Raw genomic sequence first — 22,092 nt, 5'->3', positions numbered from 1 at the left:
TGCATGCCTGTACTTTTGTGATAGATGAGTAATATTCTAACTTATTATATTGTAATAAACTTGCCTACGAAAGAAGTCGTTAAGACAACTTAAGATCACGACGGCAACTCTTTGCTGCTCTTGGCAGCTTGTGTAAATGCCCGCAAAGTGTCATACATTGTGAATATGATAACGGTCAGAGACGTTGGTAGGCCACCTTTGAACACACCCAGAATGCCATACGAAATCCTCGCTCGAGAGATTCCACAAGGAGTTCCAATCTTATAGGATATTGTTAATTTTGATATATCCGTGTCGCTCATTCAACGGATTGTGTTTTTTCGGCGATAATCCCGAATATGGCGAAATGGACATCTAGATGATAAAAAATACCAAAAACTTTTACAACTCACCTAAAGACAGAAACAACTTGACAATTCGTGATGTGTGTTAGTTTTGTTGAATAACATCGATATCAACGGTATCCTATGGAACCAATCATTACTTTTCAGTGATCTGTCAAGTTTGCAATTGATTCTATCTTTTAACGTCTGCTGTAGTTAATGTTTAATAATTGATTTCTACATTTTTGGCCACGAACTGAGATGCATTGTTCTAATTTTAATATTGATGTAACAATGCTACAATATCGTTTGGCACTATTCCAAACAAATAGGTATTTCTGGTGTGTCAGCATGCCATTTTCTGAAGCAATCTCAAATGTCGCAAGATACATACGTAAGTAAAATGTTGAGCAGAGATCCCGTTGGTTTGAGTGATCACAAGAGTTTAAAAATCTTCCACGACCGCCGTGAGACGAGCATTATTATTACGAATTCCTGACCATCAATTAATTGTTTCAATCATATGTGATTGTCAACAAATTGTTGAGATTGCGTGACGAACACGTTTTAAATAGTGACCGTATTTTACTGTCTGGAGTGATGCAGCAATTTCATTGTGCATATGTAGAGCTGCATTATTAAGACATTGCGAATGATTGCGAAACTGTGGCTGTAGAAACTATGGCCCTTGAATTGTCAAAACGTTACTAACAACCGTATGTATGCTGGACTAGAGCTGCCAACGATAAAAATACGTTACGATTTTAAGTATTTTTTAAGTTGTTTTATGTTAACACCTAATTTAATGGTTTAAAATTAAATGTTAATTTAATGTTTAAAATAATTCATGTCAAATTAAGTAACATTGAAACAACAAAAGACTACAAACAAGACAAAATAAATTTGAAAAAGAAAATTTGTTTTAAATAACAATCAAGCTGTATAGATTGGAAAGAATGTTTTTCATTTTGAGAAAAAAAACAGCAGGAGCACTTTATTTGATAAATAATTTTTCACTTTATTTGATAAATAATTTTTCTTGATAAAAGTAAAAGAAAATATTCCAAGAGAGCTCTAAGTATATGTACAGATGATAAAGAAGCGTCATAAGGGAGCCTTTAGTAATTACATGGGGTGGGCCGGGGGAATTTGGGGGAGGGTCACTTTTTAGAAAACAGTTCAAGGGGGAGGGACACTTTTTATAAACCTATCTTGGGCGGAGGGTCACTTTTGACAGAAGCTGATTTTATGGCCAAAACTTTGATTGTCCATGTAATATTTTCTGAATAGGAAATCACCAACAAAATAGTACACATTACCCACAAGTTTCACAAGCAAAGAAGATGCAGTGGTATCCTACATTTAACACCTTGAACAGTTAAAACTGATAAAAGACAAGACAAAAAACATATGCAACAGGTGGAAAAGTGTATATCAATTATCAAATGTACATAAATGCAAAGATATTGTCAGTTTTATATTGGAAAAAATTGTGCATAGTTCTCTCATAGACTACCATGTATTGTAAATCAACATTTCAGTGAAATTCCAAAATCAAATTTCTTGCACAACCATGGACTTGTAACCACTTTAGGCTATTCAAGAACAATAATGAAAATAATCAAGCATACATAAATGCGCAGATATATCTAATTTTGTACTGAAAAAAAATTATTCATAGTTTCAGCGTAGACCGCCATGCATAGTGAATCGACATTTCGGTGAAATTCCAAAATCAAATTTCTTGCACAACCATGGACTTGTAACCACTCTAGGCTATTCAAGAACAAAAATGTAAATAATTAAGCATACATAAATGCACAGATATATCTAATTTTGTACTGAAAAAAATTATTCATAGTTTCATCATAGACCGCCATGCATAGTGAATCGACATTTCAGTGAAAATTCAAAATCAAATTTCTTACACAACTATTGACTTGTAACCATTCTAGGCTAATCAAGAACAATAATGTAAATAATCAAGCATACATAAATGCACACCTATATCTAATTTTGTACTGAAAAAAACTATTCATTGTTTCATCATAGACCGCCATGCATACTGAATCGACATTTCGGTGAAATTCCAAAATCAAATTTCTTGCACAACCATGGACTTGTAACCACTTTAGGCTATTCAAGAACAATAATGAAAATAATCAAGCATACATAAATGCGCAGATATATCTAATTTTGTACTGAAAAAAAATTATTCATAGTTTCAGCGTAGACCGCCATGCATAGTGAATCGACATTTCGGTGAAATTCCAAAATCAAATTTCTTGCACAACCATGGACTTGTAACCACTCTAGGCTATTCAAGAACAAAAATGTAAATAATTAAGCATACATAAATGCACAGATATATCTAATTTTGTACTGAAAAAAATTATTCATAGTTTCATCATAGACCGCCATGCATAGTGAATCGACATTTCAGTGAAAATTCAAAATCAAATTTCTTACACAACTATTGACTTGTAACCATTCTAGGCTAATCAACAACAATAATGTAAATAATCAAGCATACATAAATGCACACCTATATCTAATTTTGTACTGAAAAAAACTATTCATTGTTTCATCATAGACCGCCATGCATACTGAATCGACATTTCGGTGAAATTCCAAAATCAAATTTCTTGCACAACCATGGACTTGTAACCACTTTAGGCTATTCAAGAACAATAATGAAAATAATCAAGCATACATAAATGCGCAGATATATCTAATTTTGTACTGAAAAAAATTATTCATAGTTTCATCGTAGACCGCCATGCATAGTGAATCGACATTTCGGTAAAATTCCAAAATCAAATTTCTTGCACAACCATGGACTTGTAATCACTCTGGGCTATTCAAGAACAATAATGTAAATAATCAAGCATACATAAATGCACAGATATATCTAATTTTGTACTGAAAAAAATTATTCATAGTTTCATCATAGACCGCCATGCATAGTGAATCGACATTTCAGTGAAAATTCAAAATCAAATTTCTTACACAACTATTGACTTGTAACCATTCTAGGCTAATCAACAACAATAATGTAAATAATCAAGCATATATAAATGCACAGATATATCTAATTTTGTACTGAAAAAAACTATTCATTGTTTCATCATAGACCGCCATGCATACTGAATCGACATTTCGGTGAAATTCCAAAATCAAATTTCTTACACAACCATAGACTTGTAACCACTGTAGTCTAATCAGGAACATTAATATCAATAATCAAGAGTACACAAATGCAAAGATTTACCTATTTTTGTATTGGAAAAAACTATTCATTGTTTCATCATAGACACCATGGATTGTGAACCAACTTTTTAGATGAAATTCTGAAATCAATTTCTTGTACACAAATGCACATTTTATTTCCCAATTCAAGCAAAGTACATTTAAATACATTATCAAACATATATAATATACAGATTTAGCATGTTTTGTAGGGGTAAATTGTCAATGATTTGCCTGATAGACTCCATGTATTATGATTTGATATTTTTGGATCAAGCACTAAATCAGCCACATCTTGTCTTCTTATAGTTGCACAAAATATACGGTGACCCTGCCTCAAATGTATGAAATACCATATCTCTTCAAAAATTCTTGCGTGATAAATTATGACTGTCCCTCCAAAAACACCATCCCTCCCCTCTGTAATTTGTCCCTAACAGAACAATTAAACCAATTGTTATGTAAATTGGCTGATACCGTTTCAGTTATTCCTGGGGAGAATACCGCAGTGGTTAGGGGGGTCAAGTTTTAGAATATCGGACAAGGGGGAAGGTCACATTTTAGACAGGAGGATAGGGGGAGGGTCACATTTTATGGTACAGGTGTGCGGGAAATTCCCCGGCCCAACCCCCTGTAATTACTGAAGGCTCCCTAAGTCTACCATACATCATGAAGGGCAGCATGATTGGCAAGCGTACGCTCTTCGGTTGCTGAACTGGACTAGGGAACTCACAGAGAGCGCCTGTTCGGCCTGGCGATGGCGTACACCAAAATCGTACGTCTGTTTCGCTTCCCTGTGCCAAAGAGACCGCGGTTGTTGGTGGCGCAAAGGTTAAGGTGTTGGGTATGAAAACAATTGCCGATTAATTTTATGAAAAAGCGAAAAATGAAATGTTTCACGGCTAGTACGACTCTATTATGTGATTATCACTGAATTAACTCTCACAAAGTCAACAAGGAACGCATCCGCAAGAGTATCTGCTATACACTTGCTGTTGCGTTCGTTGCTGACTAATCCTAATCGAGATCGCTATATGTTATTACTACTCTTGACTTCTCGTCCATGGTTTGGCCCGCACCTGCTGTAGTCATATTGGGTGTGGCCAAGTTTACTGTGACTCGGGGTAAGAACTGGTTAAACCGACAATGTTTTGTTAACACAACAACGTGGCAGAAGCAATAACATGTGATGTACGTTAATCCATACTGGGTACGAATATACATGATTTAATATATATGTATCATAAGTTAGAACTGGGCATTTCAGAGGTAAACTTTCTTGCTTTTTGTGTTGTTTTTTGGTTTTTGGTTTTGTTTTGTTTGTTTTCTGTTCAATACTAGTCCATTATGAAACATCCAATCAGTAGTGTTTTTTTAAGTCCCTTTCTCAGTCCAGGTGTCCCTACCTGATTAAGCCTCACATTTTAAAGTACACCCCTAAAATCTAAAGTCCCCCTCGGACTTAAAAACATTGTTCAGACGATTCAGAAATGTTGAAATACTATTAAAGGTATGATTAGCGCCTCCCTTTGTACAAGCAAATCTGCTTCGTAATGTGTCACTTAGGGAAACAATGAGATTCGAAAGGTTAATCTTTAGGCAAATGTTTGATCGCCGGTTTAAAAGCATTACAGTAACTGTACTTCCTTCTTGATGACTTCTAAGAGTAGGCCCATGAAGGAGAACCGAGTTAAATCATGTGTAAGTTTCAATTCGTTTACAGATTGTGTATTTAACAGTTAACATATTACTACAATTTATCGATTGACCGTACCAATGATGACTTTACCAATATTGTGCTTGTGACAGACTATTTCGTAGAATCTAACGACCTACTCCCATGGCTCACACATGTTATACTGATAAAGAAATTTCGTAAAGCACTAGGTTCAGTTAGCTCAAAAAATGCACTTTTTACCACAGGCAGTGGGTCTTATGATTGGAAAAAATTTCCTATATTGTAACCATATTTTCATTGAATGACTTAATTTTTCGTAACAAGTCAGCTTTAATGAGTTAAAATTTATCAAGATAGGGAGTCTTGTAAAACCTAACGCTGCCTCAAATATACCACATTTTGCTTCGATATGGCGTGCAAAAATATAACAACTATCATGATTATCGCTTGAGTTTTTGACTGGAGGGGGAAATAACAACCTAGGGTAAGGAAAGACTCAGCCTGGCTGACATAAAAATAGCTAGATGAATAACGAGTATCGAACAGCAAGTCACCATTTACATCATTACTTATTTTGGCGAGGACTTTGAACCAAGTAGGCCACTTGGACTGCACACGTCACAAAGAATCACAAATGAGCGAGAATTCGATGTTAAATAAACCTTAGGATTTATCAGTCTCTTATTCTTGGGCCACACCAAACTTCCTTCGTATTTCTATTTATTCATCAAGAATTACGATTTGGACAGAAGAAAAGATTGTCAATGACTATTGTACAGGTGTGTCTGTACGTAAACGTCATTCTTTTGTTTCATTTCTTGGTAACAACATGGAGCTAAAACAGAAGCTCCATGGTAAAACGAATTGTACTTTGATCTGAATAATGACGTAATATAGAACTCTAACGATTTACAAAAAAAGGAATTACATCATCATTGACCAAGGCAGTATGACGTTTTTTACATTTCCATTCAGTCACATTGCAAAAATCTAACTTTTATCACGACTGCTACTAATTTAATTGGAACTAATAGTTCAAAACGCCGCATGGTTATTTTGGAAAGTTGTTTTTCAACATCACTTCGATATATTATCCAGAATCATCGTATATAGCAGCGACATATTCTATGTAGATTCGAAATTGTTTGTTATATTCAATCTACTGAAATCAACAACATATAATAAATCAGGCTTATCATGAATTGCATTTTTTTTTGCTCAAAGTTGTGCGCTACGTCGGGTGTTTCAATGTCAGAATGACAAACAACATGCCGTGCACTCAAAACGGTTTCAACGACACGGTTTCTGTCAAACATGGAAGAACTATATTATGACTTTGTTGGATAAGGAAATATGCCTATGTACTGCAGTTTCTTCACATCTCGGGGCTGTTCTACTCCTTTGAATCGTAACAGGCGAAGTTTCGAAGGTACAGGTTTGCGTGTCATTGGACCCGCAACAGGAAGTCAGTTCATCGTTGTGTAAATTTGTAATATTGCTCAGCTGCAGCTCACAGGTGTTCATAGCAGTCAGCTTGCCATGGCATCTAAAAGGAAACTTTGTAGCAGTATAACTGTTTTTGTGCAGTTTTAGACGTTATTTATTGACAACAGTCCTAGTTCTCCCATGCTTGACAGAAACCGTTTTGAGTACTCGGCATGTTGTTTGTCATTCTGTCATTGAAATACTCATGCGACTACCCGGCGCACTTCGAACAAAAGAAATGCAATTCATGATAAGATAATTGGTTTATTACTTCATCACCCAATTATTATGGCAGGTTTGATAGGGTGTTGTTTCCAATGCATTGGATATAATAAACAATTTTGAATCGACGTAGTAGTAGAACATGGCGCTGCTATAAACGACGATTCTGCATATGGATGTCGATGTAGCGATGACATACCTTGGTTTTCAAAGTAGCGATTTAATATTTTGAACCATTGAATTTAGTAGTAGGCGTGATACAAATCAGATTATTGCATTATGACTGAATGGAAATGTAGAAACGTTATACTGCCTTGGTCAATGATGGTGTAATTTCTTCTTTTGTAAATCGTTAGCGTTCCATTTTACGTCATAATTTAGATGAAAGAACGATTCGAGTTACCATGGAGCTTCTTTTTTGAGCTCCATGTTGTTACCAAGAAGTGAACCAAAAGAATGACTTTTTGCGTACAGACACACCTGTACATTAGTCACTGGCAATCCCTTCGCTGTCAAAGTTGGAATTCATGATGAATAGTAAATAGAAACACGAACAAGGTTTGGCGTGACACAAGGATGCGAGACTAATAAGAAGCTTATTAACATTAAATTCTCGCTCATTTGTGATTCTTTGTGACGTATGCAGTTCAAATTATCTACCTGGTTCAAAGCCATCGCTTAAAGTGTATATTTCACCAAATTTTTTGATGGCTGAACTAAATCGATTGCATAAAACAATATTCATTATTTCGAAAAAATCATAACGTTGTAGTGACAACTATTTCTACAGTAATGTATTTCACTGCTAAAGTTGTGAAAAAATCACCCCGTCAAAAACCATCCCAGTTCAGATTCGTCGCGTATTGGTCACGTGGCATGACGTTAGAAGTGGCTAACCTGTAAGAGCAATCTCCTGAGAGCAATAGTCAACGCATTGAGTACCAACTTCGAAAAGATTTCAGGTAGTTCGCTATGATGAAAAGATGCGTGGCTCGGAGCTGCAACAGCACAAACCTGGATAGTTTTAGTCTACATTTGTGCTGTTAATTTGGTGTGGACCAAGAGATATTTCCATGAGGGCATGGCAGAGTTGTGTGTTGAGTGTCAGTTTGATAATACCAGCAGCTGACCCCACGCCGAGATAGCTCAACCGCAGTGTACTGTACAGGAATAGCATGTCCAGACATGAAACCGACCCACCCAGGATATTCTATGAATGAGACTCAAGCCTTTCATAAACTGTACTACCTGATAAACTACACTACGTTATAACGCTTAAAATACTACTGTAACAGCTATAAATCTGTTCGACGCCGGACGTGACAGTCTATAGCCAGAATAAAAGTGATGCGTATTGAAACATAGGGGATTCAATCTCCGATGATGACGATGACGATGATTAAATATTTAAAAATGAAGATAAATAAACATATATTTGGACTCAGTAAATTTGTTGTTATTGTTGTTGTTATTGTTGTTGTCGTTGTTGATACTATTTGCAGAAAAGAACAAAGTATGCGCTGCAAATTTCAACACAGCCTAACTATACATGTGCGTCGCAAATTCAATACAGCCTAACTATACATGTGCGTTGCAAATTCAATACAGCCTAACTATACATGTGCGTTGCTGCCTAACTATACATGTGCGTTGCAAATTCAATACAGCCTAACTATACATGTGCGTTGCTGCCTAACTATACATGTGCGTTGCAAATTCAATACAGCCTAACTATACATGTGTGTTGCAGCCTAACTATACATGTGCGTTGCAAATTCAATACAGCCTAACATTACCCAAGGGGTGTCACTTCATTGCCACACACTTTTTTTCGATCGCCAAAAATGCACCTAGCATGCATCGAAATCGGTAAAATTCGACGTAGGGTCAAAGCACATTAGTCCTTCTCAATAATACTCCAACATTTTTACCTCTTACCGATGAAAAGTCGAGAAATCAGCAAGTTTTTCAGCGTATCTGGACGTCTCTTACATTTCAGATTTAAAAGGCGCGGCAGTGTATTGAGTCACGTGGGCGCTTTTCAATCGAACCAATAGCAGAGCTCGCCAAAATGCACCCAGCAAGCATCGAGAGCGGTAAAATTCGATGTAGGGTCAGAGCCCGTACTGAACGAATGGGCCCAGCGTGAAAACCCGGCAGAACGTAAGTTTCTCACGTCTTTGGAAGACTATGGGTGACACTGTCTGCGTGCGTCTGCATACGAAATTCTGGTAACTTTAACAGTTCCAGTTCACCCGCAGCAAGAGATCGTTCTTTCCAAAGATGTGAGAAACTTACGTTGCCTCCGGGTTTTCACGCTGGTCCATTCAGCTCTGCTATTGGTTCGATTTGAAAAGCGCCCACGTGACTAATACACTGCCGCGCCTTTTAAATCTGAAATGTAAGAGACGTCCAGATACGCTGAAAAACTTGCTGATTTCTCGACTTTTCATCGGTAAGAGGTAAAAATGTTGGAGTATTATTGAGAAGGACTAATGTGCTTTGACCCTACGTCGAATTTTACCGATTTCGATGCATGCTAGGTGCATTTTTGGCGATCGAAAAAAAGTGTGTGGCAATGAAGTGACACCCCTTGGGTAATGTTAGGCTGTATTGAATTTGCAACGCACATGTATAGTTAGGCAGCAACGCACATGTATAGTTAGGCTGTATTGAATTTGCAACGCACATGTATAGTTAGGCTGTATTGAATTTGCGACGCACATGTATAGTTAGGCTGTGTTGAAATTTGCAGCGCATACTTTGTTCTTTTCTGCAAATAGTATCAACAATGACAACAACAATAACAACAACAATAACAACAAATTTACTGAGTCCAAATATATGTTTATTTATCTTCATTTTTAAATATTTAATCATCATCATCGTCATCATCGGAGATTGAATCCCCTATGATTGAAAGGGGTCGAATCAGACTCGCCACCTCAGTTAAGAAATTGCATTGTGTAAAGTTTTCACTTTTTTCCAGGCTGCTATTCGCATCATTAATTACAAAATTGTAGTAAGTTAAATATACAGAACCAAGGAAGGGCGAGTTCACCGTTTGGCAAGGTCCAGAGTGTAGCATGCAGCAGGGCCCCGAGGGGCCCGACGAGATGACAGGCAATTTTCAATCAACATTCTGATGGATGGCATCCTGTCAGTTTCAGGGTTGGGAACCTCTTCAGTTCGTATGCTTGGGCAAACAATATTAAAGAAACGTTCTAAGCTCGAAATCATGGTTTGAACTGTCCTCTTCAATAAGAAATGTCGAGGTTGGGATTAGCCAATTTATCGGCGATAAATCAAAACGTGGGTTGGCGGCCATATTGGCTCCGAATATTTCCGTGCGTTGGTGTCTGACTAGACTTGCCCCAAGTCTGTGAGCATATCAATATCAAAACAGAATAAATTGAAGGAATTTGAATAAAATCAATCGACTGTCACGTTTATGGTGAGGTGACATTGAAGCAATTTACTCTGGTAGGCTCATGTTTCGATTTGGGGAGGGGGTGTCAACGTGATGGCCGTGGCCAGTTGTAACTAGTGCCGCAGGCTGAGACATAGGTCAATTAGGCATTATATGTGTGATGATTTTTCCTATTATTATCATAAAAATAATTATGAATATTAATAAATTATTAATATATTAAAACTTTTTTACACACAATGTCGTCTACTTTGTGTTAATGCCGTCTGGAAACTCCATTGTTTTGATCATTATGATTATTAATAATTTATGATTATGAATAATATAATCATATTTTACATATTGTAATGTGCTTATGTGAACAACCCTCTGGAAACCCTTATATAGTTTCACAATCTATGCCAAATTATACAAGTGACACCATTGCCCAGGTTCAGTCTACGGCGAGAGTTTCCATTGCCCAGGTTCAGTCTACGGCGAGAGTCACACAGTGTATATAATGAGAAGGTAGCCAGCTCCACTCGACAGTAAACTGACATACCCATGAATTACCTCCGTTTTCTTCACTTCTGCATGTTGATTCTCAAAATTTCTCCCGGTGTTGGCGAGTCAATAAATCAGCCATCAAATCTACCCAGTTTTGACCACTTAGACGGAAAATTTGAGGGTGAATATGTTACAGCAATTTGATTAGTTTCTTTTCCTTTTCTACTTCTGTGAGGGGCCCGACGAGATGGCAGGCAATTTTCAATCAACCTTCCGATGGACTGCATCCTGTCAGTTTTTAGGGTTGGGGACCTCTTCAGTTCGTATGCTTGGGCAAACAATATAAGAAGCGTTCTAAGCTCAAATAATGCTCTAAACTGACCTCTTCAATAAGAAATGTCAAGGATGGGATTAGCCAATTTATCGGCGATAAATCAAAACGGGGGTTGGCGGCCATATTGGCTCCGAATATTTCCGGTTTTTTTGGCGTCTGACTAGACTGGCCCTAAGTTTGTGAGCATATAAATATCAAAACAGAATAAATTGAAGGAATTTGAATAATATCAATCAACTGTCACGGTTATGATGAGGCGGCATTGAAGCAATTTACTCTGGTAGGCCCATGTTTCGATTTGGGGAGGGGGTGTCGACGTGATGGCCTTGGCAAGTTGTCACTGGTGCCGCAGGCTGAGACTAAAGCTAAGCGTCTGGGATCCGCCTGGCATCTTACGTGTTATCATTTACGTACTGCAGGAAAGCACAGGATCAGTTCCACATGCAGTAAGCCCTGATAAAATAATATGCTTGTCTAATAAATTTTGTAAAGAGCAGCGCAGGTAGATCTAGATTTCTAGTGAAGCTGTGGAATGTTTGCGTTGACCTACTCGACTAGCAGCCGGCTGGTCTAGGAAGTCATTCACACAGAGTGAACTGAGGCACAAAATCTAGGCTCACAATATTTCCGATGGTATCATTTTTAACAGTAACACTAGACTCTTCATCGCTGGCTACCCTCTAAATCAATCATTCCAAACAACATTTCCTCGCAGGAGTGATTTTCACTTTCCACACTATAGACAGAACTTGACATAGGTGCCATTTTGCAATTGTGTGTATAGCTTCTCCGTTCTACACTCACGAATGCATCTTATGACGTCACAGAAATGGACGCGTTCCTCACAGAGGTTTTTTCATCAAGGCCCGAACATGTTTCATTTTCACAATTATTTGTCAACGGGAAAAAGGAAAAAAATTCCATCATTTAGCTTAGAAATATTATTATTATTTATTGACAAAAAAATTATAGTTATCAAAACAAGCAAACCATTGTATAAAACAGGGATAGACATACAGACAGATTGACATACACAGACTGGCACAGAGAGATGACATTGGCCCTCAAGTGTGCCTTGGCCCATGGAGAGTGATAAAGATATAATAAACAGCTGAATGTATGATAAAATAGTTAAAGATCGGCCTAAAGGAACTGGGGTGAATATGTTTCGGCAATTTGATTAGGTTCTTTTCCTTTTCTACTTCTGTGCTAATTTTAAGGCAATCAATCTGCAAGGCAGTTTATGTATTGACAAATATGTTATTTTTTACTAGCACAAAGCAAACTGTTCTTGATTTTTCATTTAAAATATTTGACATAGACTGAAAAACATAACATGCAACCAATTTTTACATTTTGCCCATACACCAGATACATGGAGAGATTTCAAAATACAATCATAAACTCAGAAACTCTACAGGGAAAAGTAAACATTGTTTTCTTCCAGAACAACTAATGCATCCACATCTGGAACAACTTATAAACTTAACCAATTACACAAGGATGATGACACAAGAGATAAATGTAAGAAAATTTATCTGTGGTGAACTTGACTATTCCTTTCAAATCGTTACCTAATTTGACATCTTAAACTAATATACACTGCATGGTTAATTGCGCGCAAAAATACATCAGGTGTGGACCATTTGATAAAGGGGGTGGGGTGTCTGGAAGATTGATGAGGTACATTATCTTTTTTATCTGATCAATTTTACATTCTTTTTTCCCACTATCCCACCTTTTCTTTTTGTCAAACCTTCTCTGGCTGATTTTTTTATTGACATTTGTTTGGAATTTTTTTCAAAATCTGCGAGGACCCCCAAGGATATCAAATGGTCCACCCCTTTGTATTGACCATCTTTGCATGAGATATACAATGACCAGATGGCAGGAAGTGTGTCAACTATTTAAAACCTTGATAATCTTAAACATTGAGAAAAAATTTGAATTTGTTGGAAACCAAATCTGCTAAAATTACCTCAGCTATGCTATGTTTTCTAATGATTTTTTTCCGCATTTCAACACCAAATACAGTTGACCATATCAAATGCTTACTAAATTGCCACATTATATACTCTTAGTTCCAGTAGGTATAAAATTACCAAAAACAATCTTTAAAATATAAAACGAAATATATCCCTTAAAATTGACAAATTTAAAGTTGTCCCTAAAATTCACAATTCCAGATTTCAACCTAATTTCAATATATCATATTAAGCAAACCCTAAGAACCTGTAAACTAAATATCAAAGCAATCAGACTGGTAAATTTTGAGAAAAAAAAAATTTTTGACCAAAAATGGAAATAGATGTCCCAAAATACAAAATTGCAGATTTCATACTAATTTGAACATATCTTATTCACATTAACCCTAGGAATCTGTAACTAAATATCAAAGCTACCAGATCAGTAGTTTTAGGAGAAATTTTTTTTACCAAAAAGGCAAAAATTGCCCCCAAATAAAAAACTGCCAGTTTCAATCCTAACTTCAATATATTATATCGAGGTAAATCTTAGAAACCTGTAAACCAAATATCAAGGCTATCAATCAGATCAGTAGTTTTTGAATAAAAAAATGTTTGACCGAAAATTGGGAAAAATGCCCCAAAATTACAAATATGATAATATCAATACAATTTGTACAAACTTGAGTGAGGTCATCCTGAGGAACATGAATATTAACTTTCAGAGCCATCAGACGAGCGATTTCAGACAACAAGCTATTTTGACTATAAACGGAAATAAATACCCTAAAAATACAAACATGCAAATTTCACCCCAATTTGTGCACACATAATTTAGAATCTGCATACTAAGTTTCAAACCCAGACTAATGCTTACTGACTTTTAGCCATTTGCAGGATTTTTCCTTTTTTCCCCTTATTTGCATATTTTTGGCACTGGCATGTTCATTTGAATAAATTAACATCTCCCCCTTTCCTTGATGCACCTGTACACCAAATACTGAGACGGCAGCCGTTGTTGTTTAGGAGTTTAGGACTAACATACATACATACATACATACATACATACATACATACATACATACATACATACATACATACATACATACTGACGCCATTTTGCCACCTGATAAAATACTTTCCATTTGCATATATACATATGCATATATGGGAGCTTTTCTAGGTGAGATATACCCTTTAAATAAGTTATGATGAAATTGGTCACGTGTTGTTCGATACTCGTAATTCATCTAGCTATTTTTTTATGTTAGCCAGGCTGTCTTCCCTCACCCTAGATTGTCATTTTTCTCCTTCAGTCGAAAAATTTCGAAATAATCATCGTACACGCTATACTTTTGAGCAGAGATTTAAAACGGACTGCATGCCACATCATAGCAGAATATGTAACAGTGTATATTTGAGGCAGAGTTGTTAGGTTTCACAAGACTCCCTAGCTTGATAAATTCATTTTATTCATAGAATGAAACACGCTGACTCATCACTCGTCAAACATAAAAAACATGACTCGAAAGTTTATTGTCTGAGAAACTGAGTGGAGGAAATTAAGAGCCAAGAATGTTTTGCTCTGAGTTTACGAGCCACAGCTTTCGGAAGCATTTTTGTAGAGTCGATGGTTCAAAACACTCGGTCTGCCTTTAATCACCGATTAACAAAATCAGCAATTGCTACCAATCAAATTTTAAGTATGCTGCGAGTGCTGTTCTAAGCCATTCAATGTTATTCAATGTAAACATACCTCCTGTAAAACTAAGCCCATAAAAACCTCATCTACTCCACCAGTTTTAAAACTACCTCCCCCCCCCCACAAGTAGTAGACCGAACAAGTATTACAAAAAATTTGAAAGTCCGAATATCTGTGCCAGAAGCGCATTTTACCTTAACCTTAAATTAACTTCCATTATCTGATCAAGACATTAAATAAAAAATACCGCAATGATACGGTGTCGCTCAGAATTGGTACATATCAGTATTGGTATCAAAGATCAATAATAAATGTTGTTTCTATCTGTTCAGTGCAGGAAAATTCTGGGTTGATGTTACGACAATGATTTCTGCATAGTACAACCAGAAAAACAACAAGGAATATTTAAACCAGTAAAAACGAGAATGACAAAAGTAAATATGGTCCGAAACTTTAGGTACTGGAGGTCAACTTTAGCAACATGCATAGCTGAGGAATGTTTCAACACAGCTAGTCCCTCTTAGTTTGAGCAGGTCTGTTAATATGTAACACTTCATAAACAATGACAGGAAATGACTCAAGGTCAGTGGAGTAGCCTGTTTCAGTCATTTGCATGCCAACACTGCCGCACATTTGCAGGATTTCCCTTTTTCTTGCCTCATTTGCATATTTTGACACTAACATGCTCATTTGAATAACGTCACATCTCAACCCCTGGGTCTACCTGTACACCAAATACTGAGATGGTAGGTGCGGCGGTATGGGAGCCTTTGCGTGTGAAGGACAGACATCCGCATATACATACATACATACATACATACATACATACATACATACATACATACATACATACATACATACATACATACATACATACACAAATACACACACACACACAGACATACAGACGCCACCGACTCACCATATAAGCTCTTTTTGGTATTTATATACATACCAAATATGAGCCAAAAAACTAGAATTTTACATTAATATGCCTGTGATTCAGCGTTCAGACTTTGATAACCTTTAACAATGAAAACACACACACAGATCAGTGCTCATCTTTTTCAATGATTTTATTTATGCAAATGCGAAGTACATTAATCCAGCTTTCACGATACAAAAAAAAAGTTTAATGAGGTCAAACTTTGACAATACAATTAAGGAGATATATTCAACATCTTAACGATCTTTAAAGTGATGGTCACAGAATTAAATCAAGAAGAAACATCGGGATACCTGAAAATTGCAGTAACATTTTCTGAAAGAACATTCTTACAAAAGTGTGTACAATAAAGTGAGATCCCTGTTATACGATTCAAACTCCAACGTACTTGTGCAACAGAACAGAGCTTTCAAACTGTGGTCATTCAGGTGTTAATATACACGTATCACGAAAATGAATTCGCGATAATTGAAACTGCCACAAACGAAAATTGTACATGTCGGCTGTGTCTTTTGCTTTGAGATTTTGCACCGTTGTCCGCACTTCAACACAATGAAGCGCCCTCACATGTTCAGATATCATTGAACTCAAACATGGCGTATTACTTTTGTTTTCAACATGTAGGTGTTTCAAATAAAATCTTTGATATTGATAGTAGCAAATTAGGTTGATATGCTCTGGATGGATCTATGGACATGTTTTTACAACGTAAACTACTTTTCCTTGGTCATGAGCCAGTTTACATGATAAAAAGTATCCTACTGGCCATATCATGCTATTGGTCTCGATCGACAAATTACTAAATTAGGTGTCAATGATTTCCTAAACTTAGGCAAATTTTACTTATCAGTATCTGAGCACTAATTTTGCACTAACTTTGGTCCATGTGATAACACTAATTTGGATGAAAACACTTTCAAAAATATACTTTTTCTCATAAAAAAGAGAACAATCATAGTTTTGCATAGAGGTTAGACACAGAGTTAGAATAAAAGAATAATCAACTGACAATTGAAGATATCAAAAAAAACTGTACAGTATTTACAAACGAGACCTGTATAAAACTTTGTCGATATTGATGGACTTAAGGGGTTCACCTGAATTTATGAAGGGCTAGAGCTGCAGAGACACACTTATCACGTAAGTTTATCCTTGGAGCTCCTCTTACTGTAGATTTTGTTGTTACAGTATTTTCTATAAATGTTTCTCTGGTTTTCAAATACAGTTTCTTGATGTACTCTCAAAATCATGTCGAAATGAATAGTGTTCAAGAAAGTTTGAATGTGTCTTATGTCAAATGTAAACCTGAACTAGAATTGATTTGTCGACAATGAGGTTGCATATTGAAGGTGTTTGCAAGGCTAGTAATTTGTATTTCAAACATACTTTGGAAGGATTGGAATACAATCTTATTGAGAAAAGTTAAAATACAATGAAATGTTCTACTTACTGTTGCCCTTTCATTTTCACAATAGGTAAAAGAGATTTCTACATTAATCCACAGATTAATACATATTTGGTTGTTGTCAGGTTGTAGGTTTGTGTCGCAAAATGACAGAGTGTCATAAAACTTGTATCTATATTACAATCACTGATATGTCGGAGATCACAAATAACTACAGAGCAACTGCGATCAATGTATTTTTCACATGTTTAGGAAAACATACACTTTACTTGTTTCGGAGGAAAAACCCCTGCATGACTAAAAAAACGAAAGTGAGAGAATTCTAACACTACTTCCTTGTAACAAATATCAATTCTTTTGTAAGAAGATAGAGTCCATGAATTGTCAGGTTTGTTATCAACTTTATTTACTCGAACATGGATGTTTATTTTGTCAAATTGCCAAGAAATGCTGGAGAAAGGTTAAATATATTGTAACCAGCCTCTTCGGTCGTACAATCACATAAACTTAATCAAACATCACGTTTTCATGTTTTTCAGATGTCACTGTTCAAAAACATTATCAACTTAACTGGAAATACAACTTTTGGTTCTTCTAGGTAAATGGGGCGTACACAAGTTTTTGGTTACAGAAATGAGTACACCAGTTGAAGTTATACTCGAATTTCAAAGTAGCTTGGAATTACAACGTGCTAGGGTGATTAGAAAAACGTTTCTGGTGATAGAAAATAACTCCAACTGCACCCATTGCAAACGTTCTCCTTTTGATGGGGGGAACCCAATACGACGTCCACTGTTCTCACTCACAGATCACGTTGAGAGTAGGAACACCAATCATTGTATCGACCCGTACACACTGTACCGAGCAAAAACCTATTGTTAGCGTTCCGTGCGGTGACATCGACGGGAAATGTGATAAAGGCAATACAAGAATGATCAAACAGTCAGTGTACGGGTAAGTTTTTCAATTAAACCGCGGCAATACTGACGATATTGACTTTGGCACAGTGAATGTCGTATCGGGTTAAATTGTTGCAAACTTTATCGAAAAAGAACGTTTGTAATGAGTGCAGGTGGCGTCATTTTCTATCCCCAGGAACCTTTTTCTTATCACCCAAGCACGTTGTAATTCCAAGCTATTTATAAATTTACTTTAAGAATAAGCTTAACTTAAGATATGATTTAGGAAAAGAAATCCAAAGAAGAGATGATATGTCAGAAATTTTAGGAAAAGTTGATAAACGTGTAATTCTGATATATTTATTCATTTCTTTTAATTTACTTTCTTTATATGAAACTGCACTCATCTTTGTCTAGCTACGGAATTTGACAAATAAAAGACAAAAAGCATGAGATAGCTATTCTATAGAAGTCTAGTGAAGACATCACGGGCAATTGTGGAGGTTACGTACAATGAATTGTTCCTGGTATACACACAACGAAGTGGCTTTCATAAGTTCAAGCTTTGCCTTCCCCTTACGAAGACAAATATATCAGAGGTAAATTTCAATTAATACAAATTCAAAAGTTTCCCCTGCAACAATATATGTGGTAAATGGCATCCGGTTTTGGCGACCTCGGGAAGATATTTGTACAGATATTTGTAAAGTTATAATTTTCGATACATGTCAAGATGGCCGGATTAGATTTTTGCCACCGTTTTCCCCATATCTGGATTCAACGATATACAGATCTCTGCCAATTTTGATATTGTAAAAATCATATTACAAAATCCATGCGGCAAGATCAATCAAGAAAACAGCTCATTGCTTTGAGTATTCAGGGTGTATATCTTAATGAATGGATGATAGACGTTATTGATTTTACATTAATAAGTAATTTTCTTCATCCCAGTCAGCTTAAAGTCTTTAAACAGGTTGACTTGGCTTTCGGCTTTTTAGAAGACGAGGTTGATCATGCAAGTGTCATGCCTCGCACGTGAACTCCATCAAAGGCCAAAATGTATATCACTAGTCTATTAGCAAAATTTGACTTATCATTGAGTTTAAAAGCGGTTTAAGTTGGTTCTTAACTTTTCCTGGAATGTTAGTGATTGTAGAATCTTTACCATGAATCTAGACATGTATCTTTTAATGCATCTTTAAATCTCTTTCTAGATTCCTGTATCAGTTTTGATTCTTTCAGCTTTTCCTTTAAGTCTCGCGCCACTTCGAAAAGCGCTGTGTAGTTGTAACAGAGGACATCTATAATATGATCACGCCAGGTATCTATGTCGCCTTCAACGTCAATGTCATTTACCCCAACCTTGACGGTCATTTGCGAAGCTTCATGCGGAAATTCTTTTTTGATGAATTCAGCCAGTCCAGAGTGACTTGTTACGAGAACTGGTATACCTACTGCCATCGCTTGGAGACCGGCTATACCGAAAGGCTCACTTCGAGAAGACAAGACAACCAGGTTGCTTTCTTTAATATCTTGCAAATTTTTCTCGTATGTGCCGTACGGGGGTAGCTTGATTTTCAAGTATTTATCCTGGACAGTCAATCTTTTATATAATGTCGTTCTTATATCATCATGATGTTGGCTTGGGACACCTTTGATTATAAACTTTGGCAGGAGCCGATGCATATCGTGATATGTCTTCGCAACACGGCTGAATGCTTTGGCAATTAGCATGTAATAATCTTTCATATTCTCTACGCCTATCATGTGTTCGTAAGTAAGAACTTGCATGAGATTGTCTTCACCTGCCTCTATCGCGTTTACTGTGATGTTAAAGATATCATCCTTGGGAAACGGAAGATATTCACAATGTTTGATGCTTTCAGACAACGCTTTAAACTTCCTATCAAAGACAGAGAATACTTTCGGCCCCACGGAAAATACTGCGGTGGCTTTTTCCGCAGCTTTTATCAAGTTACTTTCCCATGCCTCATAGTATTCTGGTTGATATTCCTCCATATCCTCGTGATGATCACTGATGAAAAGCAAAACACGACTGGTCTTAAATTTCCTCTCGGTTAAGGAAATTGCGAACCCAGAAGTCACGGGTACATGGCCAATAATTACGTCCAGGTCTTCTATTTTTTCTATTTCGGACAAATTACACTCACTGTAGGTTTGAAGACAGTCAAGGTTTATGTTCCGGTGACAAATATTGTCCGCTACTTTAATATAATGCTCCTTAGCGTCAGAAACATCGATGCAACAGCCATCCCTACCAAGAACTGTCCTGTAAACCTCAAACCCAGCTTCTTTTGCTTCTATGTCTATCTGACGATTCAGGTTTGACGTACCTTTGTAAACCTTTTCCCATTCATCGTGGAGGATCAATATCCTCCTGTAATAAAACAGAAGATTACATCGTTGACCATGAAAATAACATCAAATGCCGTTTCAATAGTAATTTATTTTGACCGGACTTCTGCTATTAATTGATGATACTTAGTTTTAGTTATAATAGCTCAATGAGTATAACATTCTTTGTAACAGCTCATTTGGTATTGAATTATATTCTGTAGTCAGGTAGTATATCGATATTGAGAGCACCTATTTTGACTACGCATTGACTATACTTAGGCCTAGTATTTCAGTTTGATAAGCGTGACATTCAGATAATAAGATCATTTGCATATTCAACGAATCTTGTGATGTACTGCTAATGATTGAACTTGTGAAGTACATAGGTATACTTAGATTTATTCATGCTCAAAGCGTAATCAGTGTCTCATCCTAATTAGTTCATTTGCATATTTTATAAATGACCCAATGTATGTGGACTAGATATCAAAGTTGAATATTCCGAACTTGAACAAGCACACCATTGATGAGTAACTTTAATTACCAAAATAATAAGCATCAAACGAAATTTCGAGCTCGTGTATAGCACACACAAATATAACCACCTAAATCTTTTGTAAATTTTGTTTTCATACCGTGTTTCTAACGCTTTCCTTTTATGACACTCTATCAGCCTAAGTCTTACTTGGTTTTCTTGAGTTTGTATAAAAAATGAGAATTCTAATGGAACCACCAGATGATGCAATAAAAAGATTTATCATAATATATTCAAATACTCACGTCCTTCAAATTTTGCTGTCGGCAATATTGCATCGCGGCGGAGGACGGCAGTAATTTTGCCTGTGTACTTTGTTTAAAATACTTTCAAGTCGCCAATATAGTAAAGGGACTCCACATGTATTACGTTTGTCTTGCGTATGTCAAAGCGTTTGCTTACACTAGAATACCGTGGCTGATACCCTAAAATATCGTTCACTTTATCTACACTATTCTAACCTCATACATTTGGTCGCTATATATTCAACTAAATGCAGACTTTGTGTAATGACTACAGGAAGGTCAGTACTTGTCTACTCTTAACTTGGATACTGGTTCAATAAATTGATGGAGTCTCTAAACACCATAGCAGCTGGTTGTATTCAGTGACTTTTCCAAATTATCACATGTTGACCTAGGTGTGTTGTTACATTTGATACATTATTTAATTATCATTTATTAAAAACAATAATTAGCTTTTGGTCTTACTTGACTTGTGAATTCTTGAGATTGGCTGTGGTTTGGTCGCACATTCCACCTGGACATATTATAAACCAGATGGTGAGCACGCCGAATACGTACATCGTCATTGTCATTTGTTGGCTTGAAGTTAAGACTTTCTGTGATGAAGCAATTAAACACAATAAAAATAGGTTACACTTAGATTTCATGCACTTAACCTTCTCGTGCGTAAATATAACCCTAGACTTGGTTCAAGTCTGTGAATTGTGATTGTTTGAGTAGGATAATCGCGATGATTTGTGTTTCTGTTTTTATGTCAAACGCGTGAGTGGGGTGAACGCGATGAGTGGGGTGAACGCTATACAGGGGAGTTTCTCCCGGAATCCGGCA

General features: G+C 36.4%; 2 protein-coding genes across 2 annotated transcripts in view; both read right to left on the bottom strand.

Moving 5' to 3' along the window:
• Nucleotides 1-15,929: 15,929 nt before the first annotated feature.
• Nucleotides 15,930-22,092, bottom strand: part of LOC139133811 (homeobox protein aristaless-like 4) — a 151,748-nt gene continuing 145,585 nt past the window's right edge. The window contains exon 6 of the mRNA XM_070700581.1: nucleotides 15,930-17,124. The gene's annotated coding sequence lies outside the window, so the exon portion shown is untranslated. The remainder of the gene's footprint in view (nucleotides 17,125-22,092) is intronic.
• LOC139135473 (uncharacterized) overlaps nucleotides 18,530-22,092 on the bottom strand; it is a 69,657-nt gene continuing 66,094 nt past the window's right edge. The window contains exons 2-3 of the mRNA XM_070702903.1: nucleotides 21,730-21,860; nucleotides 18,530-20,524 (exon numbers count right to left, since the gene is read on the bottom strand). Of these exons, the coding sequence (XP_070559004.1) occupies nucleotides 19,288-20,524; nucleotides 21,730-21,836 (1,344 nt within the window). The 5' untranslated portion in view covers nucleotides 21,837-21,860 and the 3' untranslated portion in view covers nucleotides 18,530-19,287. The remainder of the gene's footprint in view (nucleotides 20,525-21,729; nucleotides 21,861-22,092) is intronic.

This window comes from Ptychodera flava, chromosome 1 (assembly GCF_041260155.1).
Source record: "Ptychodera flava strain L36383 chromosome 1, AS_Pfla_20210202, whole genome shotgun sequence".
In the NCBI taxonomy this organism is placed as follows: domain Eukaryota; kingdom Metazoa; phylum Hemichordata; class Enteropneusta; family Ptychoderidae; genus Ptychodera; species Ptychodera flava.
This window is presented reverse-complemented; position numbering and strand designations above follow the sequence as displayed.